The sequence below is a fragment of the Meriones unguiculatus genome, chromosome 15 (genome assembly GCF_030254825.1).
Source record: "Meriones unguiculatus strain TT.TT164.6M chromosome 15, Bangor_MerUng_6.1, whole genome shotgun sequence".
Classification (NCBI taxonomy): Eukaryota; Metazoa; Chordata; class Mammalia; order Rodentia; family Muridae; genus Meriones; species Meriones unguiculatus.
In genome coordinates, this window is record NC_083362.1 from 72,466,845 (window position 1) to 72,488,699 (window position 21,855).

General features: G+C 56.7%; 1 protein-coding gene across 5 annotated transcripts; it reads right to left on the reverse strand.

The window, feature by feature from the left end:
• Positions 1 to 4,515: 4,515 nt before the first annotated feature.
• On the reverse strand, positions 4,516 to 14,396 carry Ecel1 (endothelin converting enzyme like 1). 5 transcript variants are annotated; one of them, XM_060368789.1, is made up of 19 exons: positions 14,274 to 14,396; positions 13,353 to 13,521; positions 11,326 to 12,210; positions 10,689 to 10,757; positions 10,465 to 10,575; positions 10,285 to 10,377; positions 9,996 to 10,120; positions 9,115 to 9,337; positions 8,561 to 8,659; positions 8,252 to 8,326; positions 8,017 to 8,120; positions 7,722 to 7,780; positions 7,594 to 7,645; positions 6,635 to 6,702; positions 6,364 to 6,488; positions 5,833 to 5,898; positions 5,438 to 5,533; positions 5,085 to 5,161; positions 4,516 to 4,947 (listed from the first exon to the last, which is right to left on the reverse strand). In XM_060368789.1, exons 3-19 carry the CDS (start codon positions 12,109 to 12,111, stop codon positions 4,848 to 4,850), a joined length of 2,328 nt encoding a protein of 775 aa, XP_060224772.1. In that variant the 5' UTR covers positions 12,112 to 12,210; positions 13,353 to 13,521; positions 14,274 to 14,396; the 3' UTR covers positions 4,516 to 4,847. The 5 variants fall into 5 exon arrangements, with proteins under 5 accessions (XP_060224772.1, XP_060224770.1, XP_021500273.1 ...); XM_060368787.1 differs by lacking the exon at positions 14,274 to 14,396 and having other exon boundaries at positions 13,353 to 14,043; XM_021644598.2 differs by lacking the exons at positions 13,353 to 13,521; positions 14,274 to 14,396 and adding an exon at positions 13,121 to 13,262.
• Positions 14,397 to 21,855: the final 7,459 nt, after the last annotated feature.

Consider the following 21,855-nt stretch of genomic DNA (forward strand, 5'->3'; position numbering starts at 1 on the left):
TAGGGGTGGATTTTTTTTTCTCCATGAATTCTCCCAGGGATCACCTCCTGCAGATCAATTGCTGTCAGTGGCCCAAACCTGGACAGCAGGCTACTGATTCCAAAGCCCAGAAGGTCCTGGTTTCACAAGAAGCCCCTGCACAGCCCCTGTAGGTTTAGAGGTAGCAGAAGTGCCTGAGACCCTTTGCCAAGGAAGAAGGGAAAGGAAAATGCTAATTCAAACAGAAGCTCTCTTCTTTTAAAGGGTGGAGAGGAGTCATTCTTGTTTCTGCCAATAAATCTCTCAGTGGTTCAGAGGCCATGATGAAGAGAAAGAAAGCTGGGCTCAGAAGTCTGGCCATGGGTTCTGGCCCTGCCCTGGCATGGTGGCTCCAAAGAACAATGGGTGGGCAGGGAGTACTCAGTCCCTAGACAACCTGGAGCCAGCAGGAAAAAGAGGAAATCTCTCCTCTCTCTCTCTCTCTCTCTCTCTCTCTCTCTCTCTCTCTCTCTCTCGTGTGTGTGTGTGTGTGTGTGTGTGTGTGTCTGCGTCTGTCTCTATCTCAGCCTCTCTCAATCTCTCAGTCTCTCTCTCTCTGTGTGTCTGTCTCTAGCTCTGCCTCTCTCAGTCTCTCTCTCTTTCTGTCTCTAGCTCTGCCTCTCTCAATCTCTCTTAGTCTGTGTGTGTGTCTGTGTCTTTTTGTCTCTATCTCAGCCTCTCTTTCTCAATCTCTTAGTCTGTGTGTGTGTGTGTGTGTGTGTGTGTGTGTCTTTTTGTCTCTATCTCCGCCTTGCTCAGTCTCTCTCCCTCTGTCTCTAGCTCTGCCTCTCTCAGTCGCTCTGCGGCTGTATTTTTATTCATGTGGGGGGGTCACCTGTGGGGGATACACCTGCATATGTGCACAGCACATAAATAGAGGTCGGGAGACAAACTCAGGTGTCACCCACTTCCTGTCTGGGGTGGTTCTCCCATTGGCCTGGTACTTTACCAGATTTGGCAGGCAGGCTGGCCTGAAGACTTCCAGATAGCCACCCTCTCTGTCTTCCTTCTCATCAGGGGGGCGGTAGGTATGCTACTGGGCCCAGCTTCTACATGGCTTCTGGTGAGCCAGATGGAGGTCCCCGCATTCATGAAGCGAGTGTTTTGCCAGCTGGGAAGAACATTCTCCCCAGCCCTTCTTTTTCTGAAGCAAGGTCTCATGTAGCCCATGCTGGCCTTAAACATAACACTGTGTGGCTAAGGATAACCTCGAATTCCAGATGCCCCTGCCTCTATTTCCCAAGGGTTGGAATTATAGGTGTGTTACCACAGACAGTCTTTATGCAAGGCTGGTGAAAGGAAAAGTGGGTGTCTAAAACCAGCTTTTGGGGAGCGAGAGAAACCCAGAAGGAAGGGAGAGAGGGAGAGGGGAGAGAGAGAGGAAGAACATCTCAGCAGCTGCACAAGGCATACCCCTTCAGCACCTCCAAGAACTGTCCCCTCCGAAGGTCTGGGACTGTCCTCAGTCTTGTATTTATTATGTATTTATACAGTGTTCTGTCCGCATGTACACCTACAGGCCAGAAGAGGGCACCAGATCTCATTATAGGTGGTTGTGAATTGAACTCAGGACCTTTGGAAGAGCAGCCAGTGCTCTTAACCTCTGAGCCATCTCTCCAGCCCCCAGTCCTCAGTCTTATATGAGTGGTACACTAGAGACAGAAAAGATTGGGTGATGCTCAGCATAGAGGCAGGGGAATAGAAAGGCCAGACCACGCCCCCTGGGGCCCATCTCAGAAGAATTTTTATGTAGAAGACCCTCACTAATACATCTGCGGTGAAGCTTAAGCAATTTAAAAAAATATATGGCTCTGGGCAGTGGTGGCACATGCCTTTGATCCCAGCATTTGGAAAGCAGAGGCAGGTGGATCTCTGAGAGTTCAAGGCCAGCCTAGTCTACAAAAGCAAGTCTAGGATAGCCAAGGCTACACACTGAGAAACTCTTTCTCAAAACCCCTTACCTCCCCTCCCCCACAAAAAAAATGGCACCGGGGTCTTTGGCACCGGGGCACACTTCAGGATGCTAGATATCTGTATCAGCCCAGAAGGCCAATCACAGGGATGCAGAGATAAATCTAGGCCCCTCTAAATGTGTTAGAGCAGCCTGGGCCTCAGTGGCACCAGACAGTGGCCCTGACGACTCCCAGGGCCACCAAGCTGGAGCTAGAGCCATTTACCTTCAAGATGTCCCTTCCAGATGTCTTTCTAGCCAGCTTCAAATCCTTCCCTACTTGTCCAAAGGAGGGCCTCCCTCCCCCAAGCTGAGGAGTACCCCAGCATCTTGAGGCCCCAGAGTTGAGCTCATACTTGTGGACCATACCTGGCAGCCACGATGGGGCACGGATGAGGTGAGGTGCTGTGGAGATTCAGCACTGGAAGGCAAGGCGGTCGCGTGTAGATGGGCCCAGTGTCGCATGCGCATGTGGCAGTGAGCTAGTGGTAGGAGCACTCGCCACGCCTATGCTGCTAGGAGCCCAGAGAAGGGAGCTCTCTCCTCAAGGGCACACAGCAGTAACCCCTGCGCTTGAGGGTCAGTCACAAAGATAGGTGGTAGAATCGGATTCAGCCTGCAAAGGCCTGGGCAGCTGATTTCAGAAGAAGTGCGGTCCTGGGCACATGGGCATAGAGGTGGGCGCCTGGAAGCTCGGGTGCAGTCAGACTGTCCCTGGCTCCTTTATTTCCTGACGATTAAATGCTTAGTGGAAGATTATGTTTGTCATCCCAATGTGCTGTTTGGAGTCTACCTGCTGTGAAGATGAGCTTGGTGGAGCCGGTCCCATCAACGCCCTTCTGGGCTTATAAACTCCTGTCATTATGTCCTGGAGGGGCCTTCACAGCTGTGCTGATGCCCCTCATCAAACAGAAAGGAACCTAAAGTGGGTGGGTGGGGGTTCCATGTTGTGCTGGGCTTACGCATGCTCCTTACCTCAGGATGCCTAATCAATTCTCAGCTCAGGTGGCCAGAGAATGGCCGTGGCCTTTTTCTATGTGGCTTATGAAAAGACTCAGAGTCTGGATGCCTGAACACAAGAGGACTCAGAAGCCAGCAGCAGACCCATTGCTGTGCCCACGTCTCTGGGTTGCGATGAAGGTGTTTGTAAGGGTCTATGTGCAGCAACAGAGTGGGAACCAGTGGGAGACACACAATGACTTTGGGCCTCAGGCTACCTGCTTGGTGCCAGTCCCCAGCCCCAACATTTCATATCCTTTCACATCACCTCACTGATGTCCTCAGCAGGGCAGGGCTGGAATGGGAGGAGCTTGGCTTGCTGCCCTGAGGCCTTCCTTAGCTGCATCCACAAAGGTAGAAGGGATTGGACTTGGGTGGAGCTGGGGAATCTCAGTAGAGACGTGGAGGCCCAGTTTCATGTAGACCCAGGCCAGAAGGGTGGGGTGAGTGTAAGTCATGAGGGGGTCTCAGATATCAGGACCCCAAAACATCTTGTAGGTCAAGGCAGGAGGAACGTCCCTCCATCCAAGCTACCCAAGGGGCATGGTATATATGCACCCACCCCAAGGAGAAAAGGTCCGGAAACCACTCCTGAATGGGATCTACCTCTAAGAAGCATGTCATGGAAATGTCCCTGACAAGCATCTCTGAGCTGGGCTGTGTACCCAAGACTGAACAGCATGGCCCCAGCAGTCGTCCCCAACACCTAGGAATCCTCTGTGACCAACACAGAAGCCGAAAAAGAGCTGTTCCTTTTAGACTGGCCACTCTGGGGGTCCTTCTCAGAGCCTGTCCCCTCATCAGGGCCACACTATTGTAGTCTGAGCTCAGATAACTGGGACTTCTTAAAATGCTACTCAAGGCTGGGAGCACTGTCACACATTCTCCGGGCACGCCAGCAGGCACTGGGCTGATAAGAGACTGACTGCTGTGGTGAAATGGAGAGGGGCCCACTGAACGAAAGAAAAAAATCAGACCTGGGAGGAAAGGCAGGTGCCCACCGGCCTCTGTCCTTATAGTAGATGCAGGAACTGTCAGACTGCCCAGCATGGGACTTTCTCACCTGGCACTGCCTTCCACAACTGGCCAGCAGCTGTGGGAAGCCATGCCCAGCCCAGGAAGTACTTTCTGTATACCTTCCGCCACTACTTAGCTCACATAGAATTTCTCACTCCAAGCTGCAGAATGTCAGATGCTATGGAGGCTGGCCCCAAGTGGCTGGAACCTGGGACCCCAGTCACCTTTCCAGAGGAGAAGCTGACATCCAGTCCTGGCTAGAACACTGGGGTGGGGGTGGGGAAGCTGGCTTTTCACTGCCAACAAGTCCCAGGTCAGCAGGCCACAGGGCTGGGAGTGCCCTGGAAGGAAGTTCCTTCACGGCTGTGAGGGACGGGGAGGAAGGGGCGTGTAGGTAGGAAGGAAGCAATAGTGAGCAGAGAGGTGAAACGGGCAGCCAAACAGAGGGAGCCAGAATGTCTCTCCAGGGTCCTAGCTGTGCTGCGGTGCTGAGCCGCCCACCCCGAGGGACCCTTCATCTCCACTTGGTCTGGAGGCCAAGGCTACAGTACAGCTTTATTGACCAGACTTAACAACAACATCAGCGGGACCTGTACAGCCCAGCCCCCGTGGGGGTCCAGCTGCCTAGAGCCAGGTGTGAGGACCTCAGATCTCCCCCAAGGGTCCCCAGAACCCAGCCTTACCCCTACTCCAGGCCCTTGCTTAAGCGAAGGCTGCAGTGGGTGGGAAGACAATCAGAGAAAGGTTGGAAGGCAGCTAGACTGGAGCTGGGCAGCGTGGGGCTCCCGTCGCCCCAGCAGCTGCTGGAGGTGATCCGTGCGGGGCAGTGGGGACGTGCAGGTAGGCAGGCGGACGGCCAGGCTCACCACACAGAGCATTTGTGGACAGGGTTCATGGGAGAGTCCTTGGGACAGTGGAAGGCTCGGCCGAATTCCTCAAACTGGGACACGCTGCCCAGGACCCTGGGGTGGGGGAGAGATCGACCCCAGCAGTGTGGGCTTCACTGGCCGCCCTATGGCTTCTTGTAGGCTGACCCCTGTCCCTCCCTGTACCTCCCTGTCCCTCTGCCCCCGTGCGGACACCGGGAGGGAGAGCATACCGGTAGTGCTCAGGCGCGTGCTTGTCTGTCAGCACCTGTAGGTAGATGGACTGCGAGCGTCGCTTGATGCACCAGTTCTGGGGCGCCAACAGGCAAAGGGAAGGAAAGGAAGGAATGGAGCCAGCTGTCTACTGCCCAGTCTCTACCCTTTCCCCCCACACTTAGGCCCCAGCAGGAGCCACCGGGGCCATCACCTCTGAGAGGACAGGTGATGAGAGACGGGCCGAACCCTGGGGCTGGTCATTTGAGGCCTGCCTGGGCCAGGCCGAGACTGAGCCTGGATGCTGGGTTCCCTACCCAGCCCCCACCCAGCCCCCACCCAGCCTGGCGTATCAGCTCTCCACCCGGCTCACCTGGGCAAAGGCGATGAAGAAAAGCTGGTTGTGCGTGTACTTGAGCCGGTGCAGCGGGTGCTCTGGGCCGTGCTCCCGGACCCACTTCTGGTAGGCCTGGGAGTGCAGAGAGCAGGGAGCTGCTGTGACCAACCACCTGTGCTGCCCACCGCCCCTTCTCCGTCCTTCGTCCCGTCGCCCTCCCGGGAGAAGACTACCCTCCCCCGCCGGCCCCAGTTCTATACCATCTGCCCTGCTGTTCTCCCTGCCTGTCCACCTTCCTGCACCCAGGACTGTGCCACCCCCTCCACGCAGTCCTCTTTGCTCTCCCAGTGGAGGTGATGCGTGCTTTTGTTCCTCCCCACCCAGAGGACCCACCCCCGCCCCCAGCCGCAGCAGACAAAGCAGTGTCTCACGTAGTAGGCCAGCTTGAGGCCTCCCATGTCTGCGATGTTCTCACCCAGTGTGTGTTTCCCGTTCACCTGCCAGGAAGAAAGGGGAAGAAGCTGCGTGGAGCCTGCCGGCGTCCCCCAGACCTGGCCGCCCTGAGCTACGGCCCTTCCCTCTTTCCCAGGGAATTTCACGCCTCCACAGCTACCATGTGAATCTTCATGAAATACATGGCTGCCTGGGTACATGGGAATCCGGAGCATGTGTGCTGGCACACGTGTTATTTCCCAAAACACGGCTAGGCATGTGTCACTGCTCCCTCTCATGGAGCCTGTGAGGAAGCTGAGGGACACACGCCCAGGATCTTGGAGATGCCTAGACCTCTGGGGCCTCCCTGGCCACCTGCCAGGGGCAACAGGCGACCGGGTAGCAATGTGCAGCTCTCTGAGGGCAGGCAGTATTTATTGTGTGGGTGTACGTATGTGCACACGAGCACGCATGCTTCCAGTTTGTGGCCAGCCAACAGGGCACGAAAGACAAAGGCCGGAGGGTCTCACCCGCTGGTTGTAGACCGTGAAGTTGTCATACAGGCGAACAATGCACTCGGCCTTGCGCAGGAAGCGGCTGTAGGAGGCCTCAGTCCACCAATGCAGCAGGTTTCCTGAGCGATCATACTGGCCCCCTGTGGGCAACAGATGGGAATGCCAGCATGCCAAGACCAAGCCTCACCCTGAGGCCAGGCTGGGCACTAGGCCTCTCCTCTCCCACCAGCCAACACCAGTTCCTCCTCTATGGCTCTCCCTCCCCCAAGACCCTCTCAGGTCTTACCCCAGTCATCGTAGCCATGGGTCAGTTCATGCCCAATGATGGTGCCGATGCCCCCGTAGTTCAGAGACCTGGACCCATGGCAGCAGGTTAGGGCCTAGCCCTCCATGGCTGCCCAGGCCCCTACTGCCCCTGACAAGTAGCCAGAGAGGCCCCAGAGGCCTAGCCATCTCCAGGATCCTGGGCATGTGTCCCTCAGCTTCCCCACAGGCTTCATGAACGGGACACATGCCTTTGCTATGTTTTAGGAAATAACAACTTACAAAGTTGGTAGAGGCTGTGACTTCAAAGAAGCATGAAAGAAACTGAGGAAAACCACTTGAGGGTTAGGCCTCTTTCCACATCACTATGTTCCCTCCACTTTCAAAATACCTAACCAGGCCCAGAATGGATAAGGGGTAGGCTAGTAAGCCTTAGCTGCAGGCTTGGCACAGCCTAGGGTCATCCGAGCTCGTCTCAGTGAGGGATTGCCCAGATCAGACTGGCCTGTGGCCATGTCTTTGAGAGACTGTCTTGATTGATGGCCCGCTGTGGCCAGCACCATCCCTAGGCAGGCTGGACCTGGGATGAATAATAAAGTAAGCTGAACATGATCCAGAGAGCAAGCTAGAGAGGGAGCAAGCAGCATTCCTCCATGGGTTTCTGCCCTGACTTCCCTTACCTGCTATGACTTCCCTCAATAATGAACTGTGACCTGGAAGTATAAGCCAAATATATTCTTTCCTCCCCAAGTTCCCTCTGGTCAGGGTATCTTACTGCAACAAAGTGATCGCACTAGAACAAGGGTTTAATGGGAAGTTACTGCCTTCAATGCCTTCTAAATACCCACAGATGAAATGAAGTGGGACTATGGAAACCCAGGGTCTGTAGCTGAAACCACTCAGCTCTTCCCCACCCCCCAACCTGCCGCCTGCAGACCGGGCTGATGGGCCCAGCAGCAGCTTTCAAGTCCTCTAACTTACTGTGGGAAGTCTGGGTCATACAGAGTGGGCTGCAGGATGCCAGCTGGGAACACTGAGAGAAAGGCACAGTTAGTGGGGCATGCATCACTTCAGGCCCACCCTGGGCAGGCCAGGATACACCTCCTTACCCATTTGGTTCTTGTTGGGTAGATAGTAGGCATTGAGGGCCTGGGGAGGGAGCAGCCACCTGTGCAAGGAGGCCAGAGTCACCAGGACAATACACACCAATCCTCACATCCAAGCTTCCTTCAAGGTGGTCCTGACATCAGCTAGCTTCTACCAGTGCATCCGCTGGTCTCCCCTGGGCCAGGCCGCTGCCTTACTCACTCACACTCTCCACAGGCCCACGTACTCAGCATGTCAGCATGCCCTCTCCCTTCCCTCAGTCCCTCCTTGACCCCTAACTCAGGGCGAGGCACCCACGTGGATTTGTCCAGCTCCTGGCGGATCTTCCTCACGGACAGCTGGATGCTGAATCGGATGCTGTTCAGGATGTTCTTGAAGTAGGTCTTCTCATGAACCTCAAACTGCATGGGGATGGGCAGTGCTCAGCCACGAGCTGGGGAAGGGCCAGGCCGTTGGCTGAGGACTCTTGATTCTGCCTCCAAGTCTGGTGGAGGACTTCCCTGGGGCCTGGAGGCGGTGAAATTCTGCCTACCTCATATTCTCTGTCTACAGCCTCAGGTTTCAGCAGGAAGTCTGGGTAGCCAACCATGACCATCATGTACTGGAGCTACAGGGGAGAGATCAGGGCAAGGGGCTGAGGGCCTCAGGAGACAGCCTCACACAGGAAAACAAACAAACAAACCTCTGGACTAGCATGGGTTTGAGATCGAGGTAGGACAGACCAAAAACAGACCAAAGGCATCACTGCCTCATTCCCCTTGTTATTCCCAATGCCTGATACCCAGGAGATAATCAAACAGTATTTGTGGAGCCAAGAACTGGGACTCGGACCCTATCTCACCTTGGCCCGAGCAGCTGCCTTGGTCTGGGCATCCATCCAGTCCAGCTCCTCCAGGCGCTGTCCCAAGATGTACTTAATATCTTCCACCAGCTGCTGTACCTGCAGAGTCAGAAATCAGGGGTCAAGGGTCAGCTAAGGAAGTCTTAGACATGACCCCCAGTACCAAAAGCATTCCTATCGCCTAGTGCCACTTCTTCAGAACAGGGCACCATGCTGAGCGCCAAGGACAGACACGGGAAGTGGGGCCCTACACTCAGCAGCGCGGTGGCAAGCTCCCCACAGGAGAGAAAAACCATCCCAGCACAATTCTGTAAGGACCTAACGTCCTGTCTCCTGAGCGTGGCTAAGAAGGGCCCTCGGGGAAAGACAGAGCAAGCCACCTGCAGCTGACTGCATGCAAGCTTCCTAGGGGAGGAACATCCTTAGCGCCTCAGGGACAGCTAAGCCCTCCCGCCCAGCCTGGGCCCTGAGCCACAAGGGGATGTACGGGGTCTGCCATTCTCCACACTGAGCTCACCGCCTGCACCCCCACCCTCGACCCACCCCAGCCTGACCTTGGCTTTACTGGCAGCTGAGAAGTGCTCATGTACAAAGAGGGCACCGAGAGCCATGCCAAAGTGGCGGTTGGCCTGGCCGAGGCAGACTCGGGCCAGCTCCTGGGGTTTGTCACTGCCCTCCATCTCTCGGGCCAGCTCGTGCAGTGCCTCACGGAACGGTGGGGACAGGTGCTCACTCAGAACCGCCACCACACGCCACACTAGGTAGTTATGTAGGACCCTGGAGGCCAGGCAAAGCAGGGCGTTGTCCAGACAGACACGCAGGCGGGCTATCAGAGTCCTCCCACCTGCGTGTGCTCCCATGCTAGGACGGGACTCGGTGCCCACCCTGCCCAGCTAAGGAAAGGGAGGTCGATTTAGATATGCAGAAATCTATCTGAAGTGTCCCAAGCCCCAGCTTCCAAGCAGAATACGATCTTGCTAGTAACAAGAGCCCTGAAGTCTGACCCCGGTGGCCAGCTTCCCACTTCCCTTTTGTGTGGGGACACGGAGCACTCCAGATGGTTATCTAGATGACCTTGTCTTCCTTCCCTGGATGAGTAAGGACTAGCGGGATTTCCCCCAAGAATCTTCACAGGCAGGATGACTTCAGCTACATATACTTTAGTGGCTTCCAAACCATTTGCTTCGCCCTCCCTGAAGATAAGGGCAGCCCAAGGGGATCCTAGTCTATTCAGGCTCCCACAGGGCAGGAGTGAGCACCAGTATATGACCCGGGGATCTGGATTCCCATTCCAGTGCTCCCACCCGTCTCCTGCAGGGTGGCTTCAGTGGAGACAGGGTCTACAAAGGTCACCAAGGGGACAGCTCTTGGGTGCCGAGGGAGGGGCCCTGAGGCAAGGAGCCCGAGTGCAGGGGTAGAGGATGCGCAGCCTCACCTGCGGGGCGTGGAGCGGATGAGCTGGGAGACCTGCTGCATGTAGTCCGTGGCCAGCAGCACCACCTCCTCGTCCTCAGAGAAGTCTTCCTGGAAGATCTGGTCCAGCAGCCACTTCCACTGCAACTGTGGGGCGGAGGGCAGGGAGGCAAGGGGCAGCATCGGGGTCAAAGAGAGGCAACAAGGGCGCGTGGCCACTGAGGGACAGGGAGGACCTCAGGCACACCTAAGGACATTCTGACTCAACGTCTCTGCCCCACCCCCCATGCACCAGCCCTGGGACCGCTCACGTGGGGGGTGATCCTCTGCAGCTGGCCCAGAGTCACTTTGCTGTACACGGAGCTGACATCTCGACGGAGATCATCGTATTCTGACACAGAGATCTGGAGTGGAGACCAGATAGACCCAGGCCTGACCTATGTTCCCTGCGCCTTCTCCAGTCCTGGAGGCCCCCAGCCCGCCCTGCTCACATTGGCTAGCCTCTGTTCCAGCTGAAGGATCTCCTGAGCCTTCTGTTCCACCGCGTCCGCCCCCAACAGTCTGAGGAGACGCTCCATGAAGACCCTGTATGCGGCCAGAATCTGCACCACAAGAGCACCTGGGTTAGAGGCGCCTCGGAGAGAGACACTTACCCCCGGAACCCTGCTTTCTGGGGCTTCTTCCTTTTAGAAGCCTCTGCCCCATGCTCAGGCACCTTTTCACTCTCCTCATCTTGAGCTAGGTACAGGGTTCTCTCCGGCAGGGTGAGCCCGTCCTGGTCAATCTGGGGAGGGAAACAGAGGCCCTAGGTCAGAAGTGCATGGCCAGTTTTCCAACATCCTCACTCAAATGCCGCAGAAGAGAAGCCTAGCCAAACCTGGATCCGCAGTCAGCAGCTCCGGGACCATGAAAACCGACCCCTCCCTCCATCCAGAGAAGCTAGCCAAACCCGATGATGTTAGCCCAGCCTGAATCTAGCTCGGAAAACCCACCCTCCACTCCTTCTCCAACTGCCTTCACTTTCCCCACCTGTCAGGACACCGCGGGGTCCTACCCTGGGCCTCGGACTTCCTGGCCAACCGCAGGCGTTCAGGGCGGTCGCCCGCGGGCTCACACTCCCCGAACTCCGCCAGCCTGGGGGCCTGGAATTGCGGCTCCCGCGGCTCGGCTAAAGACCGCAATTACTCCAGGGAAATTACTTGCGCCCTCCTCCCGCGCTCCTCCCCGCCCGCCCGCCCGCCCGCGCTCCAGACCTGTTTCTCCGACGCGGGATCGAGCGCGGGCCAGGCGGCGCCAGGGGGCCGAGGTGTCAGGCGGGGAGCCGGGGTGGGGGCGGGGGGGGTGGCACTCACGCGGATGACGTAGCGCGAGGAGTTCCTGTCGTCCAGGCTGACGGTGAGCGAGAAGAGCGCCGCCGCGCTGTACACCCCCTGCGCCTTGTAGAGCAGCCGGTTGAGGTCCCAGCGCGCCGCCCCCGGGCTATCGGCCGCGCCGCCCAGGTCCCAGCCGCCGCAGTCCTCTATGACCTCCAGCATGGGCCGCGGCCCGAGCCTCTCGATCTCGCGCATGTCGAGGCACGAGCGGAAGAAGGCGCGCACCTTGCGCTGCGCCGCGCCGCCCGGGCCTCCGGCGGGGCTGGCCAGCAGGCGCCGCAGGCGCTCCTCGTTCTGCTCGCCGATGGCCGCGATCGTGCCGTAGGTGAGCTTGTCGTCGGGGATGGCGTGGCGCCGCAGCCAGCCCCCGCACGCGAACGAGTAGAAGTCCTGGCACGGGTCGATGCTGGCGTCCAGGTTGGCGGAGAGGAAGCGGGCGGCGCGCGCGAAGGCCTTGCGCTCGGGGCAGCCCTCGGGGCACGCTCCGCCGCCGCCCGCCGCGCCCGGGCCCAGGTATTTGAGCGCCAGCATGGCAGCCAGGATGGCGCAGAGGCCGGCAGCGAACACCAGCCCCGACAGCAGGCACACCTCGCGCCGGTTCCAGCGCGGCAGCCCGGCCCGCGCCCCGCCGGCGCCGCGCCCCGCGCCCCTCGGGAAGCCCGGAGGCAGCGAGGCCCCCCGGGCGCCCCCGGCGCCGCACCGGCTCGCGTACTTGACTTCTTGGAACTCGTCGTAGTGCGCGGTCATGGAGTAGGGAGGCTCCATGGTGCCGGGGCCCCGGCCGCGCGCTCCCCGTCCGGTCACTCACGGGCTCCTTCCGTCTGCGGGCTTTCTGCTCGGCGCCCACATGGCCCTCGGTCGCGGCTGCGGGGAGGAAACAGCAGGCTCAGAGAGGCCCTGGGAGCGAGGGAACCCGGAAAACAGGGAGCGGGGCTTAGTTGAGGAAGATGGAGGCCACCTGCGAGCCACCCCCAGGGCCTGGCTTCTCTCCACCCGAGGAGGGGGAGGAGGGCTCAGCGGCCAGCAGCGCTTAGGGGGCAGTAGCCTCTCAACCCGCCTTCCCGCGTCTCCACTGCTCACCGCAGAGCAGGGGGGCCCTGCCACAAAGCCAGAGCACCCCGGGCACAAGGCGGGCTTACACCGGCAACCTGTCCCCCTGCCTTTGCCTTTCTTGCCCATCCTCTGCTCCAGCCAAGGCCGGGAGGGGGAGGGGAAAGCAGAAGCCGGAGAGAGGAGGTGTGATCAGGGGCGCCTCTGTGCGCACCCCGAAGCCTCCTGCAGCTCTTCGCACTAATCAGCGACCAGGCACCCAAACTTTGTCCCGGGGAAGTCTGCCGGACCACTCCCAAGCCAGCCTCTGGCGGTTTCTCGCTAGCGAGCCCACCAGCCCCTTCCCCCAGCAGCCGCCCTCTTCAGTCTCCATCTCCTCCCCCAGCCCCCGACGGCCCGAACGGAGAACCGGAGGCTGGCTTCGTCACCCGCCACCCGTCACCGCCCCGGGCCAGTTCTAGCGTCAACAGGTTCTCCCCAGAACCCAAAGTTGGGCGAAGTTTCACCCCCTTTGCTGAGCCGGCAGCTCGGAGTCCCCTGCGTGGCGCGGCGGAGGCGGCGGAGGCGGCGGAGCCGGAGAGCCGAGTCCGGAGTCGCAGCCGCAGCCGCCGCAGCTGGAGCCGGAGGACGGGAACAAAGCCGAGGAGCTGCGCTCGGCGGCCGCCGCGGCCCCGGGGGTGGCTGCGAGGGGGCCTCGGAGGCCGCGGACCCGAGGGACACTCACCCAGCAGGCGCGCGTCCGCCCGGCCGAGGACGGAGGGGTCTGGAGCAAATCCCCGGCCTCGGGCGGAGCGGAGCGGAGCTGGCCGCCGCTCGCTCTCTCCGTGCGCCCGCCGCCTCCTCTGCCGCCGTGCCGCGCCGCCCGCCAGCCCCGAAGGAGGGGGCGCGCCGGCGGCTCCACCCTCCTCCCCCCCGCCCCCTGCACCCCTCCCTCTCCCGGCTTCCCTCCGGGCTACCTGTCGGCGCCAGCAGCGAGGGGGTGGGGATGGCGACCGCCGAGACCCGCTCCTGAGGGTGGCACAACCAGCTTCAGGCTCCAGGACTCCGGGGTCCAGATCCGTCCCGGGAGGAGGAGGCGCGCGCTCCTCCCTGATGCGGTGCCTCCGCTTGCAGCCACCTACCAGTCTGCGGTGAAGGGGCTGAAGGTAGACATCTGGAGGCCGGCCGGGCCTCCCACAGAAGGCCAGCCCAGGGAAGCTCACAGGAGAAGCTCAGCCCAGGGAGGACCCCAGTGGGCTGTGGGAGGCGACAGTGAAGAGCCTGTATCTGTCCCGCACTCTGCCAGGGGCCTTCAGCACCACATCTTTGGCCTTTCAGCTCCTGCTCCTGCCTGCCCCGTCTGGGTTCTGGTTGGCGCAGTGCCCTTCACCTAGCCCTACCGGGGAGGCAGCAAGAAGAGGCTAGGAGAGGAAGAGTCTTGCTCCACTTCCCTCACGAGACTATGTGGGGTGAATTGGTCCAGCCTTCGCCCCTTCTAGCTATACTCGCTTCTTAAATGCTGGACCTCCTTTGGAGAGGCAGAATCGTCTTTGCCTCTCCACTGTCTGTACTGGGTGAAGCCCACATGTGACAGACCTGGGGAGTTTCCTGAAGGACTGGAGCTGTTTCGGGAATGTGCTTTCTCTGCCTTGCCTTACCCATCTCTTCCGCTGTCCCTGGCAGAGGACCAAACAGCCTCAGCAATCCCAACCCCGCGGCTCCAGCATGCAGCCGTGGCCTAACCAATGTGTCAGACACTGGTGAATGTGTCCACCCATGGGATGGAGTTCATGATGAGGTGGGCCCACAGAGATGGGTCCACAATCCTGTCACCCTCCCCTGGGGCTGTTCTTCAGTCAGTTACCCAGTCATTAGCCTTGAGTGGCCACCGCTCTCACCGTCCTGCCTGTCCAGTCTGTCCATCTCTCCATCTCCTAAGTTGCACTCTCAGGGATGTCTCTCACTCTGACCATCCTAAGTTCCTCCTCTGGCCCATGTATTCTTCTCAGGTCCAATTAATTCTATCGAGGAGAAATGGAATTACGCAAACGCCGTGTTTCCATGGGGGGAGGGGAGGGCAGGGCGGTGGCAGAGTGGCTCTTTGTGCTTTTAATCTGCATTTTCCCCTCAACATTCCATCTCCAGGAGGATAATTTTCCAGCCTTTTCAGGCCCTGATTGGTATCATTTCTCCAGCAATGACAGCTTTTATTTTCCCTGAAATGAATGCCGTGAAATTTCCAAGAAATATAAAAATGGATATTGTCTCAAGAAGCCGACTACTCCAGCAGCAAGGCACAGAGGCAAGCGTGCTTCCCCAGGGACCTTCCACTGCAGCCACAGGAGGATGAGGACCCTGGTCCTCAGTCCCTTCTTCTGCTTCCTTCCTCTGGGGTCAGCCCTTGGACTCCCTTCTTCTGGTCCCACAGCCGGCTGCCATCGATCCATTCATCCGTCTCCCAGCCAGGCTGCTTGGGCCTCCCAGGCTGCTTGTTCTGCTCAACATCTTATTCTCCACACTGAGCGCAGATCCAGGGTCAGATGGAGTTAGCTTAGAATTGGGTCCTTCGACCACTAGGTCCTTGTCACCCCGACATGTCCTATGGTCAGGCCGTCCATAAAAACGGTCCAAAGGCCCACCCTTTCTCTCTCCTGCCTGTCTTCAGGAAGGGAAGGTGAGAGAGGTTCTGGGGTCTGAACTCTAGCTCCTTGCTCCATTGCCCTCTAAAGTTCTTAGAGGTCCTCTTTCAATTGCCAGTGATCTCAGAATTGATAAGCAATAGAGTGACAGGACACACCCATGCCTCACTGAGTCCAGCAGAACCCAAAGTGAGACTCTTGAAGCCCAACTTGGAGACAGGAGGCGGGTGGCAGCCAGAGAAGGTACAAGAGGATGCAAGGGACAGAACAGCAGCGTTTGAAAGCAGTTCTTTGCCTCCACGGAGCCAAGAGCATATCCCAACTGTGCTGATGGTGTCGCTGGGTCTGGGTTCTAGGTTCTAGGGAAGGAGCATGAGTAGCCCCGCCTCTGGCACAGCTTTAGGACAGCAGTTTTCACACACTAAGGACTCATAGCTTTTGAGCATTTGCTAAGATGCTGTGTGTCTTGCCCTAAAAGAGAGCTATAGCCTACAGCCAGAGCAGCCAATCCAGGGCTTAGCTATGGGCAGCCTCAGCTCAGCTCTGTACCATGTGGGATAGAAACTGGCCCCTGCAGTGTGTCCGCTCTGGGATAGATACACCCCGGTCTCTCCCCCATCCAGCTAGTGCCCTGGTCTCCCGTCAGTTTCACTGTGTCTCCTAGGCCACAACCAGCTTCCTGCTCTTCGCCCAGCCTCCCTGGGCTCATCCATCCATTATTCACAGCACAAAATGGATTTTTAATTTGAGAAATGAAATGACTCTCCCTAGTGGCTGGTGTGGTGGGGAGGTGGGGGAGAAAGGTCGGCTCTTAGAGATGGCTGCACATTGCTGGCTATGGCTCTCCTTGGGAAAATGAATGCCCACAGCGGGTGTCGGGGTGCCACGAGTACACGTACCCCACCCACCTCGTACCTCATGTACCGGACCCATGCCTTGACTCACACTGCTGCCGCCGTTGACTGAGTCAGGGGTGCCTGTCAGCCCTGCCTTGACCAGTAGTGAAGTGTGGGAAGAGCTGGAGCCTGCCATCCACTTGCTTTCAGGGTCCTGTGCCAGGCTCGTGGCTGGCCTGTCACCTTTCAAAGTCCTAGTCCTCACTGTCTGGTCATCTGGCTTCCAGGAGTCAAGCCTATCCAGTAATTCACAGCTCAAAGTAGATTTTTTTACTTGTATTTTATCACAACAGGGTTTCACTATGTCGCCCCAGCTAGTCTGGAACTCATGGACTCAAGTGATCCTCCTGCCTCAACCTCATAAGTAGCTGGAATCACAGAGTAGACAACCATTCTGTCTATGAAATGGCTTTTGTGGGGTGACAGAGAAATTTCAAGACAGGGTTTGTCTGTGTAGCCCTGCCTGTCCTGGAACTCACTCTGTAGAGCAGGCTGGCCTCCAACTCAGAGATCTACCTGCCTCTTCCTTTCAAGTGTTGGGATTAAAGTGTGTACCACCCTGCCTGGCATGAAATGGCTTTTTAATCTGAGAAATGCCACTCCCTGGTGGCTGGGGTGACAGAGACCAAAGAAGCCTGGAATCACCTGCACCCAATCTCTTTTAGGCCTTCGGTTGAGCTCCTGTGTGATGCTGACTCTTCACTGTGCATCTCTTAATCTAGGCAGCTGCTTTGGCTTCCCACTGGCCTCCAAGTCGCCAGAACCCTGAGTCACCCCCTGTGACTAAGCCTAGTCACTTTAATGTAACCCTGAAGGCAATGGTCTCCCCCATCCTCACGTGTGTATGTGTTTGTGTGTGTGTGTGTGTGTGTGTGTGTGTGTGTGTAGACAAAAGACCAACTCAACTGCAGGTGTCCTTCCTTAGATACTACCCACACTGTCTTTTGAAAAAAGTCTCTCCTTGGCCTGGAGTTCTCCAAGTAGATTAGGCTAGCTGGACATCAAGGTCCAGGGATCTTCCTGTCTCCTCTTTCCTAGTACGGGTTTTATAAGCGTGGGTGCCACATCCAGGTTTTTATTTAGTCATTCATTCATTCATTCATTCATTCATTCATTCATTCATTTTAACGTAGGTTCTTAGAATCAAACTCTGGTCCTTGTGCCTGTATGGCAAGTGCTTTACCAGCCGAGTTCTTGCTTTCCAGCCTGGAAGTGGCCACTTCTCTGTCCTTCTCTGCCCTTGCCTTTCTGAGTCTTCCCACCTGCTCTCCCTCTTCCCTATGTAACTCTGATTAAGGTTCATTTCCCAGAATGCTCTCATCTGCCTCAGGACCTTAGCACTTACCGAATGGAGCATACTTCCTCTGTCACCTCTTGGCCAGTTGTCAGTCATCTTTCTGGTTTTCTGGGGCGCTCCCAAGTGTCCCCTTCAGTCCTCCAGTCTGGAAAAGTGCTGTCTCCATGGGCTTGGTGCATGCCGTCCCTGTCCTCCCAGAGTCCAGTCTGGAGACCCACTAAGCAGGCTCCAGGAATCCCCCTGTACTTGCCCCCGAAGCACCAAGAGTGCAAATCTGCCCCTACATCCAGCCTCTAGGATTGAACTTGGGTCCTCATGCTTGCAGGCCAAACACTTTACCAACTGAGCCATCTCCCCACCCTCTAGAACAATGTTTTATGTTAATAGATATCTGAGTAAGTTTTTGTTTCAAAAATATTTAAATCATGCACATTTGTAAGAGACCAACCTGAAGATTCTCCTTCCCATCTCTTCCCATCCTCTGGGGCCTATGTTCATACCCCACACGAGCCCCTGGCTTCTTAGGTCTGACCCCACATCCTTGCTCATGGAAACTGAGTGTTCCTCTCAAGCCCACTCTACTTTTGGAGCAGCTCCACATCTGTGCCCAGAAACCCAGGCAAGGGCATCTTTCTACCCAGGCAAGGGCATCTTGAAGCTGGCTGCAGTCCAGTTCTAACCCCTGGTCCAGGTGTTGAGCATGGTGAGAGTAGGTGCTAGGGGCTGGCTTTGCCCAGAAACCTCTGAATGAGTCTCAGACCTTGTGGCTAGGACCTTGGCCTCCTGTCCAGACATCCTGTCTCCAAAGGCCTTTCCTGGATCTCCCTGTCTGGAGTAAGCCAGCCATATTTCATCTGTTGCTCTGGGTACATCTTGTACCAGATTTGTCCCTACCCGACATTCTCTTGTGACTTGCTCTATTCCCCCAATGGCAGCCTCTCTTCCTCAGGCTGTTGAAAGCAGATTTTCCCATTGCACCATCCATCCTGTCTAGTGAGGTTTGGGCATCAGGCACAAGGTCAAGATGGGGCTGGGCCAATAGAGCAGGCAAGGCAATATCAATCAGAGGGTGAAAGGCCTTGACATTAGGAGGTCGGGTTTTGCAAGCCTGCAGCTCTGACAGGTGGGCCTCTGGGTCTCACCGTTGATGGATAGCAAGCCAGCCAGCTCAGCTCTTGCTGCAGACAGAAATAAGGCAGGGGAACAGGGACTGTGTGACACTGGACCTCACAACCTAGGCATCCACTTCTGGCCAGGGTCACCATGGTCATTGCCCATTACTGCAAGAAAGAAGCCAAAGGGATGCAAGAGGAATCTTCCTTGGCTGAAAGGGTCTCCAAGTCCCCTCCCCTAGCACTCCATCATCATTTCAAGTGATTGGAGCTGAAGGAGATTGTTAGGTAATTAAAGCTGAGCCACTAATTGTTCCTTTTAGGAAAGGAAGCCTGGCTGCAGAGGGGAGGGGACAGAGAGTCTTAAGGGGCTAGGCCTGGCTCTGGCCCCGGGTGGGGCCTGCTAGAATGCCTGTGTGTGTTTGGGGAAAGGATGCAGGCAGAGACTTGATAAAATGCACAGAGGAGGTCCCACGGAGCACCCGTGTAATATGAATGTCCAAGCCTTGCTAGTTGCTCTGCGTCTACCCATCCAGGTGTGGACTGGACTGGGGCTTGGCAAGGGTCTTCTACAGTATCCTCTGAAAACAAGCAGCAGGACCCCCACCCCAGTACCAGGCTGGCCTCTGAGCAAGGAGCCTTGGTCCTAAGCTCTTGCCCTATCTTTCTCCACTGCTGCCCACCGGAGCAGGCACTCAGGCCTCACAGAGTTAGGCAGCAGCTAGGTAGGTGTCTACCAGCTTAGAAAAACAGTCACATCTATCACCATTCACACTATCATCAGTGTGGCTACAAAAACCCTCCTGGAAAGATATGCCAGGGCCTCCGCCACTGTTGCCAACGGGGGTTTTCATTCTCTATTGCTGCCTAGCAAGCTACCCAAACACAGCCATCAGAACACAGCTAGACTCTTCCACAGCCTCTATGTTCCTGGCCCACATGTGCATTTTTGTGCTCAGTGTACCACTAGGCTGAGATCAGGGGGTCAACTATGGCTGTCGCTCTCCCCGGAGGTTCAGGGTTCTGTGCCATGCTCACTGGTGGTGCAGAATTCTGTTCCTTGTAGCTAGATGATTCAGGTTTCTGGCTTGGGCTGGCTGTCCACCGGGGTGTGTGCTCTAGCTCCTGGGGTCATCCGCACTCTTTATCAACACCCCCATTTCTAAAGCCAGCAACGAGGAGTCTGCTTTACAGCGAATATCAACCTCTACTGGTTCACACTAAAAACAAAACAAAACAAAAAAACAAGAGTGTTCTGCTCTAAAGGACTCATGTCCCAGGAAATCCCCCTATTTTGAGATCAACTCATGGGAACCTTCACTGCATCTTCGAAACCTCTTCACAGTAGTATCCAAATGTGTGTTTGGTTGAATTACAGCAAGAGATGCATGTGGGCACTAGGGACCTGGACTCTTGTGATGGCGCCATAGAACCCTGCCATAAAGATAAGTCAAAGGTCAAAGCCAATGCTAAAATATGAGGACTCAATGCTGATCTAACCTGGTTAGTTGTTTATTTGTCAACTTGAAACACGCCAGGATCATTTGGGAAGACTGAACTTCAATTGACACAATACTTCTTTAGATTGGCCTATAAGCATGTCTCTAGGGGCATTTTCTTGATTAATGACTGACATGGGAGGGCCCAGTGCTGTGGCCAGTGTTACCCCTGGGCAGAAGGTTCTGGGCTGTATAAGAAAGCAGGTTGAGCAAGCCAATAAGCAATTCCTCCACGGTGTCTGCTTCAGTTCCTGCTTCCAGGTTCCTGCTTTGAGTTCCTGCCCTGATGTCATAAAGGACTGTAAGCTGAATAAACGCTTTCTTCCCCAAGTTGCTTTTGGTCATGGTGCTTGTCATAGCAACAGACACCTAAGACAGGCCCTGAACTCCTAGGCAATTTCCTTTAGTCCTCGGAGCGACTCCAGGAGTGAGCACCACTATTTCCCTATTTTAGAGAGAATGAGACCAAGATATCATAAATTCCACAAAGCCACCCAGCTGACAAGTAGCCAGGCTAGGACTCGAGAGTCACCTGGGGTCTGCTCCAGGCCTTGCTGTAGGTTCTAGGGAAAATCATGTAACTACTCTGGGCCTCTGTTCATTGAAAATGGTAAAATACATTTTTCCATAGACAAGTCTGTCAGAGTCCAAACTAACATGAAAGAAGACCAGCAAGCTAGCCCACCCCTTCCACAACCAGTTGACATGTGGCTACAAGACTGGCAATGATAGCACCCGGTGAGATGAACGGGGCCCGTCTCTGGTGCCCATCCAACTACAACCAGTCTGACCCTGCAACCCAATGATAGCGCCCCCAGCGTTGAGGCTGATGTGCCTCCTAGCATGAAGAACCCCAGGACTAAAGGCCAGAAACTGCTGCTCACCCATGCAGGCTGGCCTCTAGACACCCAAGTGGGGCTTAAAGACCTAGGCCCAGGATAGACACGTGTCTGTGCGCTGTTCCTCTCTGCTTCTCTCTCCTCTCTGCGAGGCAGTTCTGGGGAAAGAGGTGAGATGCAGAGGAGGCAATGACCACCTGCTCTCTTTCCATGAGAAAAGCTGTCAGTCACCCCCATGGTCACCTCCCCCGCTTCCCACCCCCACCCCCACGCTTGAGCTGCCTCCCTCAGTAATGGGCTTAATCATAACATGCATTAGCTAGGGCCTGCTGCCTGCAATTACCACTTCAATCAGCCACCCACCACCCGCCACCCCCCAGCCTCAGGCCACCCATAGGGACACCCCGCCAGTCCACCCCACCTCCCCCTAAATGTAGCATAGGAGCCCCAGACTGTGCAGATGGACAGAGATGTGACCCCTGCAGCAGAGCCCTGGGGTGGAGCTGGCCAATGGGCAAAGAGCCACAGCTCAGGGTTACAGGCAATTATTTTAAAAGCCTGTTGAGGGAAATGCGCTGCCTGCCCGGTGCGGCGCTGTCTTCCTGAGGTTATGTTGACCCAGGTAGCTGACAGGCTGCTAGAACACAGTATGTTCACACGCTGGTCACACCACACAAGCACCGGCTGGTACTGGGGCATCAGCAGCACACACGCAGACCATGGTACCCACCGGGACCTCAAAGAGTTGGGTACCGACTATCTAAGGTCTAGGTACAAGAGGCAGCCCTTGGCCTTGCAGGCTTTTCCTACAAAGCCTCTTGCAGCCTTCAGCCCTAACCCCTAGCACCGGTTTCCTCCTAGGGTGCAGGGAACAGAGGTGCTGATTTGAACTGGAGGAATTCCCATGACATCCAGCCTTATAGCTGGAGGGGGCTGGAGAGGAGGGCAGGAGGCGGGCCTGGCGCGGGGAGTGGAGGGGGGTGCTGTTGTGCTGTGATTCTATCTAATTGCTGTTTTGCTGAGAGGTAATTAAAATGCCTTTTTATTTCACACGTCAGAGCCCTCGCCAGGCTGTGGAGAGGGCACAGGGGGAAGCCAGGAGGTGGAGGCAGTAGAGAGCTAGGCGCCTGGCACTTGCAGAAGTCAGAAGGGTGAAGCATTGAGCCCAGGCAGCCTGTCAGGAAGCCCCGGTACGGCC